Source organism: Mus musculus, chromosome 11, assembly GCF_000001635.26.
Source record: "Mus musculus strain C57BL/6J chromosome 11, GRCm38.p6 C57BL/6J".
In the NCBI taxonomy this organism is placed as follows: Eukaryota; Metazoa; Chordata; class Mammalia; order Rodentia; family Muridae; genus Mus; species Mus musculus.
The window spans coordinates 72453820-72475430 of NC_000077.6; the positions used below are offsets into that span (position 1 = coordinate 72453820).

The window sequence follows — 21611 nt, forward strand, 5'->3', positions numbered from 1 at the left end:
ATGGGTCTCCCAGCTCTAAAACCCTGAGAGGAACTCCAGAGAAAAACCCATATCTACAGCTACCACAAAAGGGCCTTTGGGCCTACAACATACAAGCTAGGGCCTGGGAAGACTGGTCCTGGCCTCCAACAAATCACCTAGCCCTGGAAGTACAGAGTAACTCACTCTCTCCACACTAGGGTAAAAGCTGTCACAGTCCCTGCTTCACAGTGCGCCCACCCCAACCCTACTCACTGCTGCTCAGCCTTGGCACGGTCGCTGAGGAAGAAGAGAGCAGTGGCAAGGAAGAACATGCCACCCAGGACCACGACAAAAGGGCACAGCATGAGGGCATAGCCCAGGCTCAGGAACTCCCAGAGCGGGGAGTCCTTGGTGCTCTGGCGGATTAGGTCCGAGATCTGTGGAGATTGGGGTATGGGTGTCAGGACAGGACTATCTCCTGCGCCCCACACCAGGCCAGCCCCACCCCCAGCCACTCACAAAGCCAATGAGGTAGGGGCTTCCAGCGTCCCCCAGCAGATGGGAGGTGAAGCTCTGCAGGGCCACAGCAGTGGCTCGCCGAGTGGGGATGACCACATACTGGAGGAGAAAGGGCAGGTCAGGGCTAGAAGATCCATGCACGAGGCTCATCCCTGTGGCTAGGACACTTCTGAAACCCCCACAGCCTCAGCTTCCTGTCCTGGTATCTTCACTCCTCCCACCCAGCCCTGAACTTCCCTGCCCACCATGTAGGATTGGCAGCTCATCCCCAGCGATGGGAATCCGCACCTCCCTCCCTAGCACATTCAGCCATGAAGCACAATTTGGGTATCAGTTGGCATAGATCTTCAGACCAGAGCTCTTGGAGCATGGAGGAGCTGAGTTCAAAGGCCTGGAGGTGCTTTTTCTTTCTTTCCTGTTTAACCCGGGCTGAGCTCAGGTTGCTCTGCTCCTGGAGAGAACCTTCCGTTCTGAGGGCTCACATGTGGAGGTGTATAACTTCTAGACACAGAGTTCCAGCTTCTAGGCTTCCTGCCTTTCCCTTCTACAAGCTAAACACCTGTCTTGGTTCCCTTCTTTGAGGACTCGGCAAGGATGAGGCCGGCTGAGGTGGAGAGGATATGAACTAGAATCCTACCCCCAAAGCGCCTCTACTTGACACCGGCTAAGAACCACCAGGCCCCAGGTCGCCCTGCGCTAGACAGAATAGGCCCTGACCTTATGGGATCGAAGATTAGAGAGACTAGGACACACAGTACCAGGTACCCCTGGCCACGAGCTCCAGCCACTCTCACTGTCCATGACATCCATCATTGTGTACAGTGGCAGCAGCTGGCACCCTCAAAGTACCCTGCTGGTGGTGATAAGACAGGGAGGGATCTAGATCTAAGGATATTGCATGGCCCCATTTCCACCACTAATTAGTCACTTAGCTGGGACACTTTGTAAAACTGGGACATGATTTCCCTGGGACCCAGACCCTGCCAACAGTTCTCGGGGGACTGATGGGGAGGAGTTGTCAGGGGAGGCCATGCTGCCCAGCACCAAAGACACTTGCTTCAGTCTTGCCACCCTTCTCACTCAAGGGTTATGTAGTGACCTGTCCCTGCCCAGCCCCTTGGTGAGGCACTTAGCTGAGTCCTCCCCACCACCTCTCCATGGCTTATACATGGTTAGGAAACAGGCATTGGTGGGAGACACAGGTATGTGGGAAAGCATAGAGTGAAGCATGGCAGATTTCCTGAAAGGGAGGGACTACAAAGGCCCCCAGACCCTGGCCTCCTGGCCTGAGCACCAGCCCCTAAGCATGCCTAGGGCATTTATTCCCCTGTCCCACACTTCTCCCACTCCATCTCCAGTCCTTTGTAGTCTCCTGACTCCCATCTAGAGATTTCCCAAAGGACCAAGGGCAGGAGTCACACTCGCTCCTGACATCCCCACCCCCCATTTCACTCAGAGCTACAAGTCACTAGGCCCACAGCCCCTCCCCTGTTCCTCCTGTCCCCACCCAGGAACACAAGCCTGAGCAGGCTGCTCAGACAGCCCTTTGTTTCTGGCCTGCTGGTCTGGAGGCCATTGTTGGACCCGTAAAGACAGCCTCTGTCTGTCCAGCCAGCCGCAGGCACTCGGCAGGCACGCCTGGGACCCAGCCTAGGACCCAGCCTGAGCTGGCAAAGCAGAATGCTAGGACACTCAATGGCTGGGGGGAGGAGTCCTGGCAGGCAGAACCACCTCAGTGCCAGCCTGGCACTACCAGCCTCCTAGCCACAACCTGAGACTAGAGACAACCATGCCCCTGCCCCTCAATATCTACCTGCTCAATTCTGTTTCCAGGCCTCTCCCAGATCCGACCCCTGTATATCCGCCGTCCCCTCCCTGCCTCTGGGTTCACCTCTCCCAGCAGCAAGTACTGCTTATTCTTCACCCACCCGCCCAAGCTACCGCAATGAAATTTAGAAGCCTGGGTCAGTCAGCCCATAGTGATTGTAGCCTTCTTGGCTTACCATGAGGATGTCTGCAGTGATGGCCCAGTTAGAAAACAGCAGTGTCTCTCCAACAAAAATGCAGATCTATTCACAGAGAAGAAAGCAACCATGGAGGGCACAGGGCAGGGACACAGGACCCTCCCTATGGGGGACAGAGGGTCCAGCAAGTCAGACTGCACCTCTAGCCCATCTTCCCCAACCTCCTGTGGACTCACATAAGCGCCTACAATGCTGGTCTTGGCAGCCACAAAGATGAGGCAGATGAAGATGGCGGATCCCAGCATGCCCACAGCACACACCAATGGGTCAGCACGTTGAGTCCGCAGGCGGCACCAACGAGTGGCTCCCGCGCCCGTGACTACGCCCAGGAAGCCAGTAAAGCAGGTAATGGCTCCAAAGATGAGGCTGTGGGGACAAAAGACAGCAGAGTGTGGTTTGAGCAAGGCTAAGGTTGAGACAGAGGCATCTGTCCCTTGGGTCCAGGCTTTACCTGTCTTTGGCTCCACAGGGCGGGCTGTTGCAAGTCTCTGCTGTCTTTTGTACAACTTGAGCACGGTGAAGATAGAGGGGAATCCACATGCCCAGGGCCCCTGTGGCGAAGGACACAGCGGATGTGGCCAGGGAGGAGAAGACGTAACTGCGGCTGGGGAGAATCCAGGGAGGGAAACTGAGCTGGGGCAGCAGGCAGCCCTTACACCAGGGCCCAGGAGGCAGCCTATTCCCCTCTAGCCAGCTACCTGCTCCTTCCCCAAACAGAAATGCGCTTTCTCAGGCCCAGCTGAGGGTTCAGGATGCAGGAACAATAAACTCTCAGGCCAAAATGTCATTCAGCACTACGGGCAGTGTAGACGGCAGGTGAGTGTGGTGGGCGTGCTCTCAGCCACGCCTCCTCCCACCACACCCTGTGTGGTAGCACTCACTTTCGGATCAGGGCCTTCATGTCTCGAAGCCAGGAGGTCCGTGCTTTGAGCTGCCCCCCAAGTTGATCAGCATGGCCTCTCTTAGTGGCTGGGACCAAGATGAGGATGAGTGTTCCTGTGATCATGCCCAGGACGGGGGAAACCTGATAGGATGGGAAACGTGAAGTTTGAATGCTGTCTATGCTGCATAGGAGGGCCCAGGCAACTTACCTGGGCTCCGGGCCCTTTTACTAGGCTAATAATCTCTGCCCAGCTGAGTAACAGAAAGGCTGAGCAAAGCCCCTGGGGATGAGGCCAGGGGAAGGGTTAGAGGGCTCAAAGTGGACAGTCCAGACCAAAGGCAGGGCAGGAAAACAAGTTCAAGGAAGACTGACAGACTTCAGGGATGGAGGAAAGGAGGAGGGAAAAAAGAGAAGAGGAGGAAGAAGAGGGAAGGAGGTAGGTGAGGGAGAGGTGGCTAACCAGATGGATGAAGAAGAGATGGGAGAGCAAACAGATGGATAGATAGACATACTCATGCATGGATGGATGGACAAGTAGATGAATGGGTAGATGGGTAGCCAGGAGAGACAGGCAGGCAGATGAAAAGCATAGGAAATGACGTCTTTGAGCAGAAGAGTTTGTCTGTTGGGGTAGAGAGCCATATACCCATCTGCCTGATCCTTGGGGTAGGAGTGTTCCAAGGTGTGTCCCTCAAACACTGATGTTAGGGAAGGGCTGACCAGACAGGTGGCCTGTTCTTTACAGGGCCCTGTGGGTCTTCCCTGTGTCCGGCCTCACGTTAAGCATGGAATCCCCAGGCCTCTCTACACAGCCCCGTAGAAAAGAGAAAGCTTGACTCCTTGTGGGCTGGGGAACTCTTCTGCATGTAAGCCCGCCCCTATCCGAGGGCTAACCCCCTCTCCCATTATGAAATTCCACGGTGGCTGCTTCCTTCCTGCTTTTGAGGAAAAAACACTTTGTCTTGAGCTTCCGCTCCTCTGAGAGACGGGGGATCTCTGTTTCCTCCGATTGCACTGTCCTGGGGCCTTGGTGACTTGCCCCAACCCTCCAACAGAACAGGAAGTGGCTCCAGACCCTAAGGGCCCCCACACAGAGGCCCTGTCCCAACCTCGCCCTAGCACAGAACCAGCACTGGAAGCAGGAAGCTGCGCTGTGGACCTGGAATTTCCTGACATGGTGAGAGAATCCTCATCGTCTCTAATCCCGGGGCTTGGGGGAGGGTTCCAACCCTGGACTGCGGCCCTGGGGATGACAGGACTGTCTAACTCTCCTGATACCTCAGTCTGGGCTGATCTAAGGAGACAAGACCTAGAGCCCAGGCTAGTGAGGGAGGAAGCCTGAAGGTCAAAGCCTGGTCTCTGAGTGGGGCTGTTCTCTGGAGAGGGGGAAGACTGGAGTAGGGACTGGAGGGGACCTAGGCCTTACCCGCAGGGCCCAATGCCAGTCTCCAGCTGCCTGCTTCACGCTGGAACCTGTGATATAGCCCAGGCCACTGCAGATAAGACAGACACATGTCAGACCCAGCAGCTAGACTGAGTGGGAAGTTCTTGCTTTCTTCCTGCCCAGCCAGCCTGTGGAAGAGCTGGTCCAGGAGTCTTCTACAGCTGCCAGCGTCCATGTCTGCTTAACACAGGGTTGGTAAATTCTAGGGAACCTTGGTACTCTTCCCCCTAATTGTGGCAGTTCACACTTACCTGCCCAGGGGGATGGCAAAATAGAAGACAGATAGCATCAATGTGCGTGTGTTCTTGGTAAACAAGTCGCCAATGATGGTGGGTGCTATGGTGGAGTAGCTGGCTTCACCAATACCTACTAGCCCTCGGGACAGGACTAGTAGCCAGAAGTACTGTGGAGGAGAACAGAGAATTCTGGAGGACCGGCCATTCCTAGGCTTGCTCAACCCTATCCCATTATACCCCAGCCCTGGCAGGGTCCAAGAACCAGCAGAGAGGATGAGACCAGGACTAGCCTCAGCAGTGATCATAGTCACAGGCTATACAGGGCCCTGAAACACCCCTCAAAATGATGGACCTGACTGGGATGGATTCTTCCTAGGCTGGGAGAAGCCAGGGCTCTGGGTTCCCAGAAGCACTGGAGGCTGTGTCCACTTGGGGCATCTTTGCCTCTCTGGCCTCACTTCAGGATTCAAAAATCACCATTGCTCTGTGCCCCTCCTCTAAGCAGGAAGGCTGGACCAAACCTGACCACACTGAGGACCCTGTATATGTGTTTGGGGGTGGGGGGGTGGGCATGGACACCTAGTGGGCTCCTCTCTGATATACACCTCAAAGGCCAGCAATGGGGAAAGGGTATGACCATGCCGGCTGTCAGTGTCCAAACCCTTTGGTGGACCTGGCCCACAGCTGCCTAGGGCCTGAGAACCCAGACTGGTCATAGTTTCCCTGCCCCACCCTTACCACCCATTCAGCCAGCACTGCCCGAATGCATCTCTCCCGTGCTGTCCCTGTTGTTTCTCTCCAGCCATCTTCTGCCACCTCTCTGGCTCCTGGCTGTCTCTGCTTGGGGCTGCTGACCTTGACCCCATTTCAGGCTCCCTGGTTCCTGGTGTTCCTTCCCCTGCAGGTCAACTGTTCACAGCCTTTGCCTATTTTCCTATTGGGTCGTCTTGTCTTTTTGTATGGATTGATATGAGCTTCTTCTACATCGCAGGCTGAGATCCTTTGTCATCTGTCACCACTGTTCTCAGTTCTTTGTTTACCCAGTTTCACTATTCACAGGCTTCTTGATATCTAATTTGATGCTGTCAAGTCTTGGTTTTTGTTTTTGTTTTTGTTTTCCCTCCATGCCTTGTTCAAGAAAGCCTACTCTAGCCCCAAAGTACAAAACATCCTCTTCTGTTTCATGCTTGGAACCCGTTGGAGAGAGACATCAGTCTTCTCAGCTGCGAGCATGCTAAGGCAACTCTGTCCCCGCCCCACACAGGGGCCCCCAGACTGATGCTGTCTCTGCCCTATGCTGCACATGGAAGTCCCAAGAAGCAGCACTCAGTGTCCTCTGTGCTTCAAAGGGACAGAAAGGGGCCGTTCCATGCTGTGGTTTGGAGCTTCTTTCTCTGTGTGTAGCTCTGACTGTCCTGGAACTCTTTGTAGACCAGCCTGGCCTTGAACTCACAGAGACTCCTGTGCCTCCCAAGTGCTGGGACTAAAGGCGTGTGCCACCACCACTCAGTATACTCCACTTTTTTTTTTTTTTTAAATCTCACCATGTGCTTCATTGTTTTTTGAGATATAAGAATGGTGTTTGGCATTGAGCAAGTCCGTTCTTCCACTAGTCACTCCATATGAGTACATCTTGGGTGTCTTCTCGGGCCCAGAGCTGGGCATTTAAAAAAAAAATTTTATTTAATATATGTTGAGTGCTCTATCTGAATGTACAACTGTATGCCAGAAGAGGGCATAAGATCACATTATAGATGGTTGTGAGCCAGCTACCATGTGGTTGCTGGGAATTGAACTCAGGACCTCTGGAAGAGCATTCAGCGCTTTTAACTCCTGAGCCATCTCCCCAGCTCCCCCACACCCAGTGGTGGGCATCTGACTGATTTTCTTCTGTCCTTCCTTCGTTCCTTCGTTCTTTCCTTCCTTCTTTCCTCCCTCCCTCCCTTCCTCCTTCCCTTTTTTCTGTGTGTGTGCACACAAGAAGTGTGTGCATGAGTGTGTGCAGGTATACATAGAAGTCAGGAGTCAATGTTGGATGTATCTTCTATTATTGCTCTCTATTGTTTTGTTTTGGTTTGATTTGTTTGAAATAGCGTGTCTCACTGAACCTGGAGCCCACCAATTCAGCTAGACTGGTTGGTCAGTGAGCCCCCAGGAGCCAGCTGTCCCCACTCTCCCAGGCCTGGGGTTGCAGTAGCACACCACCACACTTGGCTTTTACACAGACTGCTGGGAATCGAACTCAGAGCCTCGCCCTTGCACAGCAAGTACTCCTATCCGATGAGCCATCTTTCCGGCATCTCTGTTTTTATTTTATTTTTAAAAAGATTTTTTAAAATAAGATGTATGCAAGTGTATTTATGTGTCATGTGTGTGTGTGTGGTGCAGTACCAGAGGCCAGAAAGGAAGTTAGATTCCCTGGAGTCAGATGCACAGGTGGTTAAGAGCCACCCTGTATGGGGAGTGGGAACCAAAGTTGGGTTTTCTGGAAAAGCAGTAAGCACCCCTAACCATTGAACCATCTTTTCATTTTTTTTTTTCCTTTCTCCCTAGGAGGATCCTCACACTTGTTTGTCCACATGCTGGAGTTTTTCTTGGCTGTGTCCCTCCAGACAGAAGCTGGGCCATGTAGGGACACAGCAGGAATTTACAGTATCTTGCCATTCTGATCTCCAGAGTCTCTGCCAATTTACACTCCCACCAACAGCTAGGCGGCTGGGCTTCCCCACAGCTGTACTAACACTTGGTATTGTCAGCCTTTTTAATTGTTGCCAATCTGATGGGTGTGAAATGGCATCTCATTGTTGTTTTGCTTTGCATTTCTCTGATTCCTGCAGAGGCTGAGATATCTCTTCTTCCACTGGTTGGCCACTGGGCATGTTTTGGAATGTTCTGGAATGCCTTGACAACACTTTGTTTATTTTCTTATCAGCTATTGTCTTTTTCTTGTTGGTTTATAGTTAGGTTTCTCCGTCTTGCTTTAGCTTTCACTTCCCCATTTGAAGTTTACTCTGCAGCGTGGTTGACGTAGTATCATAATTGATTTCTCAGTCATGGAGGCCATTCCTTTTCCCTGGAGCCGCTGGTGAGAGATGTGCCCTCAGCCAGCACTGGCTCCCCACTCCCCAGGGCCTTGCTTCATGGATCAATCATTACTTAGTCTGCCCCTTGGCGGATTTAGCCAGAATGGCCATTGTTTGACAACTGATAGGGCAAACCCCACTCACTGCTACTTTTCATTCTTTTTGGCTGCTTGAAGCAATTTCTCTGCCAAATTAACTTTAAAATCACATTGCCAATGACCCCCAAAGTCCCTGTGGTGCTTGGATGGTTATCACAAAGAGTTTTTACAAAGCAACTGAATCTGTTACAAAGCAAGTGATCTGTTTCTCTCTTTGCCTCTGCTTATCTCTTCTCCCTACACAGAGGGCATCAAGACCTAGACTCATTGATCAGTCTCAGAAGCAGGCCCAGGGGGCCAGCCAGGGGCAGGGCAAGGCTCTGAGGGCTCCTGACTTGGTCCTTTGTTTCTATGGTGATGGAGCTGAGCCTGGAATTGTCCTGGGCTTGACCCACCTCCCTAAAACAAAGATAGCTCTGCAGACCCACTTGGAAGCATCAGGCTCTTCCAGGCCCAGTGCTGCCTCAGGAGGAAAGACTGGGCCTCAGGCCTGGCACTCAAGGCCCTCCTTGACCTGGTCCCTACCTTTCTTTCCAGCCACGATACCCTTCTCTTTCTCTCAACACAACCCACTGTCCCTACATCTTTGAGTATGGCCCCTGTCTGGGCTCTCTTCAATATAAGTACTGGCTTCCCAGTCACTTCCAGGAAGCCCTTCCTGGAACCCACAGAAGGCAAGGGGACAGTTCCTCTTCAGTGTTTGGCCCTTATTACATCTTGAAGGCTGTGAGCATGAAACATCTGCTACATCTACCCACCCCTGTCTCTCAAGGGCAGAGATGGACAGAAAGCTCCTACGGATGGACATTGGTTCTTCTTCCTCCATCGCTCTCATCATGTGGCTGGCTACTCCTAGTCATGAGAAGCTCACTGCCCTCATGAGACTACACAGGCCTTCTTGAAAAAAATAAACAGAAAGGAGGATTTTCTGGATTTTGGCCATGCTCCATGTCAGACATTCATCAACTAAGTTGCTTCCCATGGAGGACCAGCCTGAATAGGATTATTACCATTTTAACAATGAGAAGACTGAGGCTCAGAGCTGTGAAGTACATTTCCAAGTCACAAAGCTCAATGGCCAACAAATTGGAATATTCAAACCCGGGACTGTGAAAGCCAACAATATCTTAAAACACCTTGATGTTGAGTTGACATTTGCCTTCCTGGGACTCTGATTCAAAGGGTTGGCTGGTCATCAAAGAGCAAACTAAGCTAGAAACAGAGAGTCAGGGACTACCCTAGGTTTTCACAAGAGAATTAAGGGGAGCCGGGACTGGAAGCCAGGGCCCTTATTCCTAGGGTATACTTATTCACTCTGTTCCTGGCATCCTGTCAAGCTAGAGGCTGCTCAGAAAGTCAGGTTGCCATGCAGGGCTGCAAGCCTCTTAGTCCAGGTCATTACAGAGAAGTCCTTGTCTGTGGGGCTGGTTTATAACTGAACACAGAGATACCTGCCGTGGCTTTGCCTTGAAGCAGCCCTCCATCTATGGAGCACAGAACAACATTCCCTGGAGATATGCACACTGGACACGGGGTTGGGGAGAAGCTAAGCAGGAGCACCTTGGGGGACCTCACCTGCTGAGGGATGAAAGAACTCGAGAAGGTGACAGCAGACCAGAAGAAGATGCCACAGCTGAGGATCACCTTTCTATTGAAGCGGTCGCCCAGGTAGCCAAAGATGGGGGCAGCCACCATGAAGCTGCAGATGAACACTGTGGAAAGAAGAGAGGAGAGCTGGAGTGTGTTGTGCATTCCTGGCTAAGGCCAAGTGCAATGAGACAGAGCTGAGCCTGGATCCAGATGGTGGAAGTGGCCCTGGAGGGACCATTTCAGTGTGGCACACAGAGCAGGCAGGGGGAATGTGCGGGATTAGGGGACATGGGACTCCAAGTCTTCTATCACCCCCCAGCTTATTCCATATCCTGTGAGCCCTGGAATGCTCCCTCAGAGTGCTAGCTCAAGGCTTACTTACTGCATCACCCCCAGGAGCTTCCTGCCTCATGGATGAAGGCAGGACTCAGGGAAACTGACTGGCCAAGATCCCACTGACAGTAAATGTCCTAGTAGAAATGGGACCTTTGTCTGCCTAGCCCCAGAGCCTGCGTTCCTTAGGTTTTGCCCTTTGTTTGGCATGCTTGCTTTTTGAGACAAGGTTTCCTGTAACCCAAGCTGACCTTAACTTTGCTATGTAGCCAAGGATAATTTTAAACTTTGGATCCTACTACCCTCTCTCAAGTTCTAGGATTACAGGTGTGCACTACCATACCTGGTTTATGTGCTTCTAAGGATCAAACGCAGGGTCTCATGTATTCTAGGTACACATTCTACCAGCTGGGGAGCTACACCCCCCAGCCCATATTGTTTTGTTTGTTTTGAGACAGGTCTCACTATACAGCCCTAGCCTCAAACTCACAAGAGTTCCTCCTGCCTCTGCCTCTACCTCTCTGCTGGGAGCACCAGCATGCACGGCCTGCATTATTCTTCCTGTATTATGCTTGAGAGAGAGGCTGAAGAGATGGCTCAGAGGCTAAGAGAAATTGTTGTTCTTGCAGAGGACCCAGGTTCAGTTCTAAGCACCGACAGGGTGGCTCACCACTGTTTACTCTAATCCCAGGGGATCCGATGTCCCCTTCTAATCTCTGTAGTCACTAAGCATGCATTCGGTGCTCACATAGGAGGGAAACAGTCATGCACAGAAAATTCTAAATCTTTACGGATACTTGAAAGGAGGAGAGACTCAGAGAGGGTGATAGATCTATCTACCTAAGGTCACACAGCAAATCAGGGCAAACTTGAGCCTGGAACTCCAGGTCTTACCATCTTCCAGGTCACTCAGCCACCCTCACGCCCAGCAGGCTGCAGAAGCTATCCTGAATATTGGAAACCCTGCCATTCACTTGGTCACTCATGCATGCATTGATTCATTCCACAAATTAGGGGGAGGGGCATGCTTAGTCACTGTCCTATTGTGAAGAGACACTATGACAAAGGGAAATTATAAAAGAAAGCATTTGATTGGGGATTTCCTTACAGTTTAGAGGGTGAGGTTCATGATCATCCTGGTGGGGAGGGTGGCGGCAGGCAGGCAAGCATGTTGCTGGAGCAGTAGCTGAGAGCTTTCATCTTACCCGAAAGCTGGAGGCAGACAGCAAGCTAACTGGGATGGAGTGGGCTTTTGAAACCTCAAGGCCAATCCCCATGAAACGCCTTCTCTAACAAAGCCACACCCCTGAGTCCTTTCCTTCTGCCAACTAGGAACCAAGCATTCAAATCTATGAGCCTGTGGAGACCATCCTCATTGAAACCATCACACACTTAGGAATTGCCCTGGCCATGGTGTTTCTTCCCAGCAACAGAAAAGTAACTAAAACAGGGCATCTGCAACATACTAACATACGTTAGGTGCTTGGGATTCATGGGTAGATAAACAGGAGATTCCTGCCTTCCCGGAACTTAATGATCTAAGGAAGAAAGGCACATAAATAACAAAATAGTAGTAATAATTAACACGCTGTATGAGGAATATTAAGCAGGTACAGGAGATGTATAGATATATGAAATGTATGTGAAGAGATACGTGTATGAAGGACCACAGCCTGGAGGAAGGAGTGGCAAGAAGCAGCTGCTGATAGATGCATGAGGAAGATGAGGCTTTCCGCAGAAACAGAAAGCCAGGAGAAACTGAAGCTCAGGAGCTGAGCGCACAGGGACGATCCTGCAGCCTCGGGTGGAATCTGGCAAAAACCAAGCCATTTCTGTGACCGAGGTGAGGTTGATGCATTGGCCATTCCTGTTCGAACATCTCTGCCAAACATCTCTGCTGCTCTGTACAGCCAGAGTCCAGTGTTGCCTTAGAGTATGATAGACATTATCATAAAATTTTATTGAGAATACATGTATGAGAGAGAAGACAGATCATACAGTATTAAATAGAAGAGACGGTGACATTTCAACTCAGCAAAGACCTGCAGGAGACAAGGAAACAGTCATAGAAGTACCGGGGAAAGGAGAGCTAGAGTGCACTTGGTGTGTTTGCGGGGCGTGAAAGAGGCCAGAGTGTCTGAAGCAAAGTGACGGAGGGGGAAGGGTGGAAGACAAGGCTAAGAGGCCAGATGGAGTGGGATCCTCACGGGGAAGGCAGGAGATGCTGAACAAAGAACTAATGACCTGGTTTGGCTCTGCTGGGACAAGAGCACAGTAATGTTCAGGGACTTGGGAGAGAATGCCACTGTTGATGATGGGAGGGGTTGGTGTTCTAGGTGAGATACAGAGATCCAGGTAGAATAGAGGCCAACTACACAGACAGGGAGTCCCCTCTGTCTCATGGAAGGCAGTCCCACTGCCAGTAGGCAGATGGCCAGACAACACTGACCTCTGTACGCTAGGTTCATGTGTATGTGGTTTAGCAGCCTCTGGGGAGACAGTATTTAGGGGGAGGAGCAATGACGAGAGGAAGGGCGTGAGCAGGGCAAAGTGGGTTGCTCAGAGTAGCATGAAGGGTTCTTTTCTCCGCTAGACTTGAAAACACAGGAGAGGGGACCTGGTAATTCAGGTCTGTGACTTAAGCTTTGGGCAGAATCAGTCCTTGCGCCATAGGGTTCAACCCCAGCTCTGCACCTTCTTAGGTAGGCTCCTTTGCCAGGTCACATCTCTGTCATTGTCAGCCTCATTGATGTGCTGGTAAATGTGTAGAAACAGGTTCTCTAAAAAGGGACAGAGGAGGGGCCCCACGATGCCTGGGGGTTGTGCATCTCCACAGTATAAACACTCTACCCGGCTGAGGCCAAGTCACCTAAGAGATGTGAAGCTCAGAGCTTAGTACCTTGTTCAGTCATAGGCGTTTCCACCATTCAGATAAAAGGAGTTTACCTTAAGCACACTGATAATGTCTTGATGTAAGAAAGTAATTAGGAAGCGATGACTTCTGAGAATTTATCAGCTTCTTTCAGTACAGATCACTCAGTTGTAAGTTTATTATGATTTAGTTCTAACAATGGCTGTGTCTAACAATCGGCTCACACAATTCCTAAAAATTTAACAATCGACTCTCATGAGCCACTCTAAGCCAGCTCCCCACGCCAACTTCCTCATCTGTAAAATGAAGATAAAAATAGCTGCTGCTCTGGTGGCTTGAGTATTGGATGAGACAGTGTGGGGGAAGGTGCTTCATGCCCTGCCCTCCGAGGCGCAGGCTGGGTCAACAAGGCTCGTGTTTACATTAGCCAGGGCCAGTATTATTTCCTTACATCTACAGAAAGAATGCTTTCTTGTCAGCTCTGCCTCCTAAGACCTGCCCAAGATCAGATCAGGATGTGGACGAGGAAAAGCTTAGTCTCAAAGGGCTTACACATGTTTAGAGGGGAAGAGGAACAACTGCCTTCTGTATGCCAGTCTGAACTGGGTGGGGAGTGGGCAGAGACAATCTGAGTAGGCAGTGCCTCTTGTCTAGCCAAAGTGCAGGTCCTACCATGAATTGCACAGCTTGATGTACTTAAAGCCTGTGAATCAGTAAGGGTCACCAAATCCTGCTAATGTCAAAGTGGGTAATGAAACGTGCCTAGGAGTTCACCATGATGACAACACATGCACACACACACACACACACACACACACACACACACCACTCTCTCGCTCCCCCTCACACTATCTCTCACACACAGTCACACACACGCACACATGCACACATACTCTCACACACACGCACACACACTCTCACACACACACATTATCTCTCATACACAGTCACACACATGCACACATGCACACATACTCTCTCACACAACACACGAACACACACATACTCTCTCACACACACATACTCTCTCACATACATACTCACACACACATGCACACACACATACTCTCTCACACACTCACACACACATACTCTCACACACACACATACTCTCTCACACACATTCTCTCACACACACACACTATCTCTTACACACAGTCACACATACTCTCACACACACACGCACACACACTCTCTCTCTCACACACACACACACAAGCACACACACATACTCTCACACACACTGACACACACACACACACACACACAGAGGCACGCACACACTGTCACAGGCACGCGCACACTGTCACATTCACACACACATTATATAAATTTCAAGTCTTCTAATCATATTGTACGATGGTTAATGAAGCACGATGCTTATTGTTAATAACGCCTGCAGTTGTCACTGATGGATCAGTTATGACAGACCAGGCCCTGGACACACACTTGGCACATGCATTCATCATTTCTGTCGATTCTCTCTCTAACTTCATCTTACAGAGAAGATGACCCAGCTGAAAGAAGTGATGTCACAGGGCAACTGTATGTCTGAGTCAAAATTAAACTGTAGTTTAGCTGACTCTGAAGCCCTCGCTTTAAATCATATCACTTGATGCTAGACTGGGAAGAGGATGGTCCCCACAGACGCCCCTGACGTCAGAGAATATTCATGCTATACTGGGAACAGCAGGAGATGGGTCAGGCTGCAGCGTGAGAAGGCCACAGGGGGACACACGTCCCTAGAGACCAGGACTGGGCTTACATTCTGAGGCCTAGCATGTCCCATCCCACCCCTGTGAAGGGAGTGCTTTCAAAAGCCCTCACTGAGTGACTGAAGGAACCTGAGGCAGGCACCTGGACCTTGGCCACATGGCACCATTTTCAGCAGGGCCGTCTGGCTCTCCCACTCTGGCTTTTTGCTCCTGCAGTGGGTAGGATCACTGCAGCTAGGTAGGCTCCCAGAACAGCAGTGCACGTGTTTCCACCTGCCAGTCAGGCCTGCCGTGCTCCCAAGCTCCTCCATTCCATCAGAAAACTTGAGCCCTACTTTTCTGTACCCACATTACAGCTGGAGCCACTGAGGCCCCAGCGAGTAGAGAGACTCATCCTAGATGACTTAGCCAGCTTGCCAGTCTTATGACTTCCTTTAAGAACAAAGGAATTCAGGGTCAGGAATGTGCCAGGTCACCTTTGCAGCCTGATGAGGAGCCTCCAGCTCTTCCTAGCCCTCAGGGGTATCACTGGCCAATGGCAGTCCCTGTACGCTGCTAGGATAGGTACAGGAGGAACAATCCAAGCAAAGGACAGAGAACTATATGTCCCTCAGAAACAATGGGCACTGAGAGGCCTACAGAGCCAGTAGGCAGTTCTGCTGGGAATAAAAACCAGCAACAGCTAGAAGCTTCCTGTGCTGTCCACCCCAGCCTCCCTCTTTGTGGGAGGACAGCTTTCAGACCAGACTAGCTACCCCGCCCCACCCCCAACCTCAGTGTAGGCAGAGTGGATTTCCCGGCAGTTCCCGCATACACGAGGACATCCTGTGGCCAGGGTGTGGGGAAGACCTCACTCAGCTCACGCTTGCTGAGCCCACAGGTCTAGGACAATGGAGCTGTAGGGCAAGTAGCCAGGCAGAGGGGGGAGGGTACCCAGGCTACTGTTGATGGGAGGAGTCCCAGCTCAGCATTAGAGCTCAGGCACCAAGCCTCACTCTCCTTCATAGGGTTGGCTCAAGGCCATCAGAAAATGGAAAGGAGCCTGGGTGAGGGTATATGGTATGTGTGTGTGTTTGTTTATATATATTATCATGGATAATGCACACATGTAATCCTAGAGCTCAAAAGACTGAAGCAGGAGGATTGCAAGTTTGAGCTACCAAGCAGGTTTCAGGCTTCAAAGTAAAATGAAAAGTGCTTAGGACATAGCTCACTGGCAGGGCACTTACCTAGCAAGTTCAGGGTCCTGGGTTTTATCCCCAGTGCCACAAAAGAAAAATAAGACAGATGACAGGTTGAATGACATTCCTGAGGTGACATCTACCTCCTGTGGCTGACAGAGGACTCAGTGTGCAGACATCTAGAAGGCAGGAGCAGGCCTCACAGGGGCTCTGCATGCAGTCACTCTGTGGCTCTATCCATGGTAGGAGATGTCCCTCTCACTACACGTGGGACCTGCATGACCCCAGAAACTGGCATCAGAGTAAGAGACGGCAAGGTAGGTGCTAAGAAGCCACTGTGGCCATGAAGCCTACCTCCTGCCCTTGCCTGGTCTGGCTGAACCAGGGTTGTTTCCCAAGTTCAGACTCCAGCTGGCTGCTATTTTGAGAAGACACACCACCCTCCACATCCTGTGGGCAGGGAGGATGCTCAGACAGACGTGGGTAGCCTCTGCCATCCAAGTCCAACCCAGGCCACTCCAACTGATGGGGAAGACACGAAACATACATAGCTCCACTAGTGGCATCTGGGGTCTGTCCACACTCAGCCCTCAGGCAGGAAGAACAGCACTATTGCTCTGTCTATGCTCTGCTTTGGACAGAAAGCCTGTGCTGGTGTCTCCAGCCATAGGTGGCTTTTGGGGTCTCCTGGGAGGGTGGCTGTGGGGCTGCCTAGTTGTACCCATGGAACCTTGGTCTGTGAAGCAGAGCATGTTCCTGGACTCATCAAGGTTGAGAAGAACAAGGCCTGAAGACACTGTCTGGTTTCACTCTGAGCCAGCTCTTCCTCCATCCCTACCCCATCCTGGCATTTCCTGTGGCCCCACAAACTCAAGCCCTGAGTAGCCTCCAGCCTCCTCTGCCATCCGTTCCTGCACTGGGCAACAGTGTGAACACTGATGCATACAACCACATGGTCACGCCCTGCTCTCAAGCCTTCTCTGCTGCCCTATCGATCGATCTAAGACAAAAGCCCAGGAACTTGAGCCTTCAAGCCTTTCACAAAAATGTCTTCCTGATTCTTCTGCCTCCACTTCCTCCATTCTCCCCATAGGGAAGGTCACAGCTGACCAATCACAGGTCACAAAGACCAGGTAATATCACAAACAACAACACACTGCCCCTTCTCAGTGTTGCATTGACGCTGACTCCTTCAGACTCATCTTCTAATTTATTTTCTCTTAAACTGGGTCTAGTTTACTCATGTTTTTGAGACAGAGTCTCACTTTAGCTCAGGCTATCCTTGAATTCAATCTGTAGTCCAGGCTAGCCCAAAATTCAGAGCCTTCTTAAATGCTTGAGATTTCAGATGTGAGCTACCATGCCTGGCTAGTTATATCTATTTTTAAAATCTTCTTAAAAAAAAAAAAAACAAGCCTATTATCTATAGCTCTTCAGGCTGCTTCCAGGACCAGCTGCCAGCTCTCACAAAGGTGAGTTGCCTGTGGCATCTGTATTTTTCCCCTGGTGCTGGGAATGGACCGGAAGGCCTTGTGCCTGTGGGGTAAGCACTCTACCACTACATCATACATTCTTCATGTAGTCTGTCCTGCTGTGCACTGTTCACTTCGAATGTGAGTTTGTCTTCAGGGAGAGCCGTCACTGTGTCCATGTCAGTTTTGGATCACGAAGGCTTCCCTAAAGAGCCATTTGGATTTGCTCTCACTGGGGTCCCTGGAAACAGATGGCTTCTATGGAAAAAAGAGGCCGGAGGCCACTGGGACTGGCACCAGGCTCTCTGCAAAAAGTCAGAGGCAACATCTGCTGGGAGTGGGACCTCTACCAGCTGAACTGTCTGCCAGCCTGGACAAGCTTGGGATCCGGGAGCTTGCCTGAGTCCTGGCAGGAAACTGAGTCTGTCTTGTGACCCTGAAAGTCTAAGCTAGCACCGGTCTGAGCTTTGGGTAAAAAGCCGCCAACCTGGAAGATGACCAGCAATGCACAGGGAGCTATAGAACCAGCATTCAGGGGAAGCCTGCTTTGATATCCTGTGCTGCGTGTGTTTGAAAATTTTGTGAAAATGTCATTATGAACACTGCCAAGTGCCCAGCAGATACAACTGCCCTCCGAGCTCTGAAACATGACTTCAGCTCCATCTCCCACACCAGCTTTTGACTTTAGCTCTTTGCTTCTGGCACCTGGGAATTCCCTGTTAGCTTTAGCTTTCAAGTGCAGCTATGTAATTTAAACAGGTTTTCTCTTCATATTTTCTTGAGCTTGGAGAGCAAGGTGTGGGTGGGTGGGGGCGGGGCTCTGATATCTACCTATGAACTGACCAGATGTCCTTTCCCAAGCATGAAAAAAGCCCCACTGAAATGTTCCCTCTTTGGGGAAGACCTTCTTACCTGCCACCAGTTACAGCTAGGTGCACACTCTGCCCTCTATCCAGCCTCCCACGCTAGACCCTGCATCTGAGAGGTAACTGAATAGCATTTTCTACTCCCACTGAGGGTGAGGATCTGCTTGCCAGCAGGGTCTAAGCATAAATAGCACCCTGCCCAGGGCATGCCAAGGAACTGTTTGTGTAGCTGCTACCCTTTTCAACGTGGGTTGTGGGAGCTCCCCCAATGGCTAGAGTTCTACTGTGTGGCTGCTACTGAGGTAGAGCTGAGACAGCAGCAGAGTACAAGGGCATGCTGACAATGGACGCCTTCCCAGGGGGTAAAAGAAAGGGCAAGCCCAAGCCAAAACCTCTATCTCCTCACATGCCTCCCAGCCCCAAAGCCCCTGGAGCCCACAAATAAGCTGGTGCTGTTCTCAGCCCTGGCCCTTTGATCCGGGCAAGCAGCAACACCTAGCTGGCGCCCTAGACCAGCTCTGACCTTATCGGACTCAGGGAAGAGACAGGTGCCTGGGGCACAGGCCAATTAGGTGCCTTGCTCTGGTACCCACTGAGTCACATCCTGGTTGAGCCTGTCCAGCTTCTCAGCTCAAGTGGCCAACAGGGTGAGGACACACCGCAGGGAGCAGGTCAAGACTACAGGGCAAGGACTCACAAGACTCTGAGAAGGCTGGGAGGTACCCACCGTGACAGGGACACAGTGATGCCAAACACTCAAACTCCATCAACCACAGGGTCTCTCTACCATAGGACCTCAACAAGTTGCTCCCCTCCCTTGGACCACCTCGTTCACCAGAAAGTGAACTTGGCAAAGACAGCCTTTAGGGTTCTGGAAGAATCAAAGGAGACTATACGTGTAGGGTATTGGTCCACTTTCAGCCAGGTCCCTGGAGATCAGAAGGCACTATGTGCCTTCTCATGAAGCAAGAATCCAGCTCAGGAGGTGCTGTGGAAGAAAACAGGGCTTGGCCTCCCACATTCTTTGGGGATGATACCTGCTCCATGTCCCTGAAAGGCCAGGTAGGACTGACCACACTCAGGGTAGTTGATGAGAGAAGCTGGGGTACAGCCTCCTTCCAAATCATCAGCAAGGCTAGGACCAGAGGGATGGGGTTCACCCAGGTTCCTGGGAACTCAGGGACCATGTGGAGTAGATGTCAGAGTCTAAGAAAGCTGTGTAGTCCATTTTTCCCATATTACCATTGGCCAGGACCCCTTCCGGTGGGTGATCACTGTGTACAGAGTCTAAAGCCTGGAGGGACCTGCAGGGCAGGAAGGAGAAAGGAGGGCCTGGACTCATTGCTTGGATGGAGGCCACAGCTGCTGGGGTAGGGTCCTGACCACTATGGGGACACGAGACCACACGGCCTTGCCCCTACTTAGTTCAGTGTTCAGAGCCAGTCAATAGGTCTCTCTCTAAGCCATAGACCCTATCCAGGATCTTCGCCCAGGGATAGGGTCCGGGTGCCTGCTGAGGGGCCCGGGCTGTGTGTTTCGTGCCATGTCATTCCTGAGCTCTAGGGGCCATTGTGCATATGGAATGCCACCCAGACAGGTCAGGCAGGTTCCAAGGCAGATTCCCTCCACCCCCACCCTCCTAGAACAGCCAGGTTGGGGAAGGGTTCATGGGCTGGAATGTAAACCAGAGCTCTCCCACACACCAGCCTGTCTAGGGCTCAAAGCCAGATGAACTCCAGAACCAAGAACCCAGAGACAGGCTGGAGTCACACAGCAAGGTTGGGGCCCAGTCAGGACTAGATAACCTGGATTCCATACAGGACTGAATCTCCAGCAGGCTTTCAAGCACCAGCTTAGCTCATGGTGCTATAGTCAAAGCCAGTACGGAGGCCAGGGAGCCAAGAGTACAGATCCTACAGGGACCCTGAAAGGGAGGGCAAGGATAAGGGAGACATAGTTTCTATCTCCAGAAGGGGAGCTGATGGGCTGGGACTGCTGCACTGTGAGCTTTCTCTGTGGCCTCTGCTATATTTGCAATAGTGCAGAAGACCTCAGGCCCTGCCTCTGATGGCCCTTGGGAGGCTGGGATCTCAGGAAGGAGGGACAGCGACCCTCAGGCTGAACCTAGACTCAACAAGAACCCCAGGTTCCTCGGAAGCTGATAGGTGGTGGCTGGCATTCCTTGTCACTCAAGAGGTGACTCCTAACTGGATCAGAGTGAAGGCGTGGAAGGAGAGGCAGTGATAGGAGCAGGCCTCTGAGGCTCAGCTGGCACCAGCCAGATCAGTGGCTCACATTAGCAACCGGGCCAAGATTCCGGGTACCGATGATGCCTTGGAACCCAAAGGAAGGGTCACCGTGGTGGGCTCTGGCCCAGCCCTGTGCTCTCTGTTGTCTCTTATACCCACTTGGGCAGACACATGTGTTTTGTTTGACAGGAAAAGAAGCTGAGACTTAGAAGGACAGAGACAGTGTGGGTGGCAGCGGTGGGACTGTGCTGCGATGTCCACCCTCACTCACTCTGCTACAAGAACAGAATAGACCAAGAGTATGAAGGCTGAGCAGAGTCACTACCCCAGGCAGGTAGTGAGGTAGGAACAGGCCTCACCTGACTGCAGCAAGCCGGCGCCCCGGTCCTTGACCCCAAAGTGCTGCTGGATGTCCAGAAGAACACCTGGAGGGGAGACAGAGGGTGCTTACTGCAAAGTCTAATGCAAGGGCATTCCCATTACCCACTAGTTGCCTCGGTCTCAGACCAGCTGGGCTCATCTCCTGCATTCCTACCCTGCTATGACCTCCTCTTTGCCCAGGCTAGCCAGACTCCTGGGAAGCTTGGGGGTGCCAGTCTTCCCACATATCGCTACTGAAGGCCTCCTAGGCTTAGACTGGGCATGATGTCTGCTCATCAGCCATGAAATGAGCCTGAAATATGAGGCAGAGCGAGGTTCCTCTGTGGTAACTCAGTGAGGTTGACCTTTGGCTTGCCTGTGGCTCAACCCTGAGTGAGGGATCAGGCCCTGCTCTCTGCCCTTTACAAAGTCCTCAGATAAGGAGCAGAGAGCAGCCACAGCCAGTTATGGAAAAGACTAGTGGCTAGGAACATTGGCAAGGTGACTTAAAGCAACATATACACAAGTGCACGCTCTCTTTGTCTCTCTCTCTCTCTCTCCCTCTCTCTCTCATACACACACACACACACACACACACACACACACACACACACACCACTCATGCCAGCTGCTCTCATGACCAGGACTGTAGTTTCCAGACAGAGGATGCAGGCCTCAGGGGGACTCTAGGCTGGAGAAGGTCATAGAGGCCATGACTGTTTCCA

General features: G+C 51.6%; 1 protein-coding gene and 1 long non-coding RNA gene across 8 annotated transcripts in view; one reads left to right on the forward strand and one right to left on the reverse strand.

Moving 5' to 3' along the window:
- Spns2 (spinster homolog 2) overlaps positions 1–21611 on the reverse strand; it is a 38339-nt gene that overhangs the window by 2182 nt on the left and 14546 nt on the right. For 4 of the 7 annotated variants that reach the window (XR_388404.3, XM_017314460.2, XM_006532934.2 and 1 more), the window contains exons 2-11: positions 20886–20951; positions 9824–9960; positions 5083–5234; positions 4814–4880; positions 3386–3528; positions 2956–3108; positions 2681–2870; positions 2484–2549; positions 481–579; positions 235–398 (exon numbers count right to left, since the gene is read on the reverse strand). Coding sequence is in view for 6 of the 7 variants with exons in the window: in XM_017314460.2 (XP_017169949.1) it covers positions 235–398; positions 481–579; positions 2484–2549; positions 2681–2870; positions 2956–3108; positions 3386–3528; positions 4814–4880; positions 5083–5234; positions 9824–9960; positions 20886–20951 (1237 nt within the window). In the remaining variant the exon portion in view is untranslated. Of the gene's footprint in view, positions 1–234; positions 399–480; positions 580–2483; positions 2550–2680; positions 2871–2955; positions 3109–3385; positions 3529–4813; positions 4881–5082; positions 5235–9823; positions 9961–20885; positions 20952–21061; positions 21273–21611 lie in introns of those variants that run through there. The other 3 variants (XM_006532936.4, NM_001276383.1, XM_006532935.2) reach the window with 3 other exon arrangements.
- On the forward strand, positions 3563–7998 carry Gm40194. Its single transcript, XR_879994.3, has 2 exons — positions 3563–4564; positions 7621–7998. It is a non-coding gene; the product is annotated as a predicted gene, 40194 (long non-coding RNA).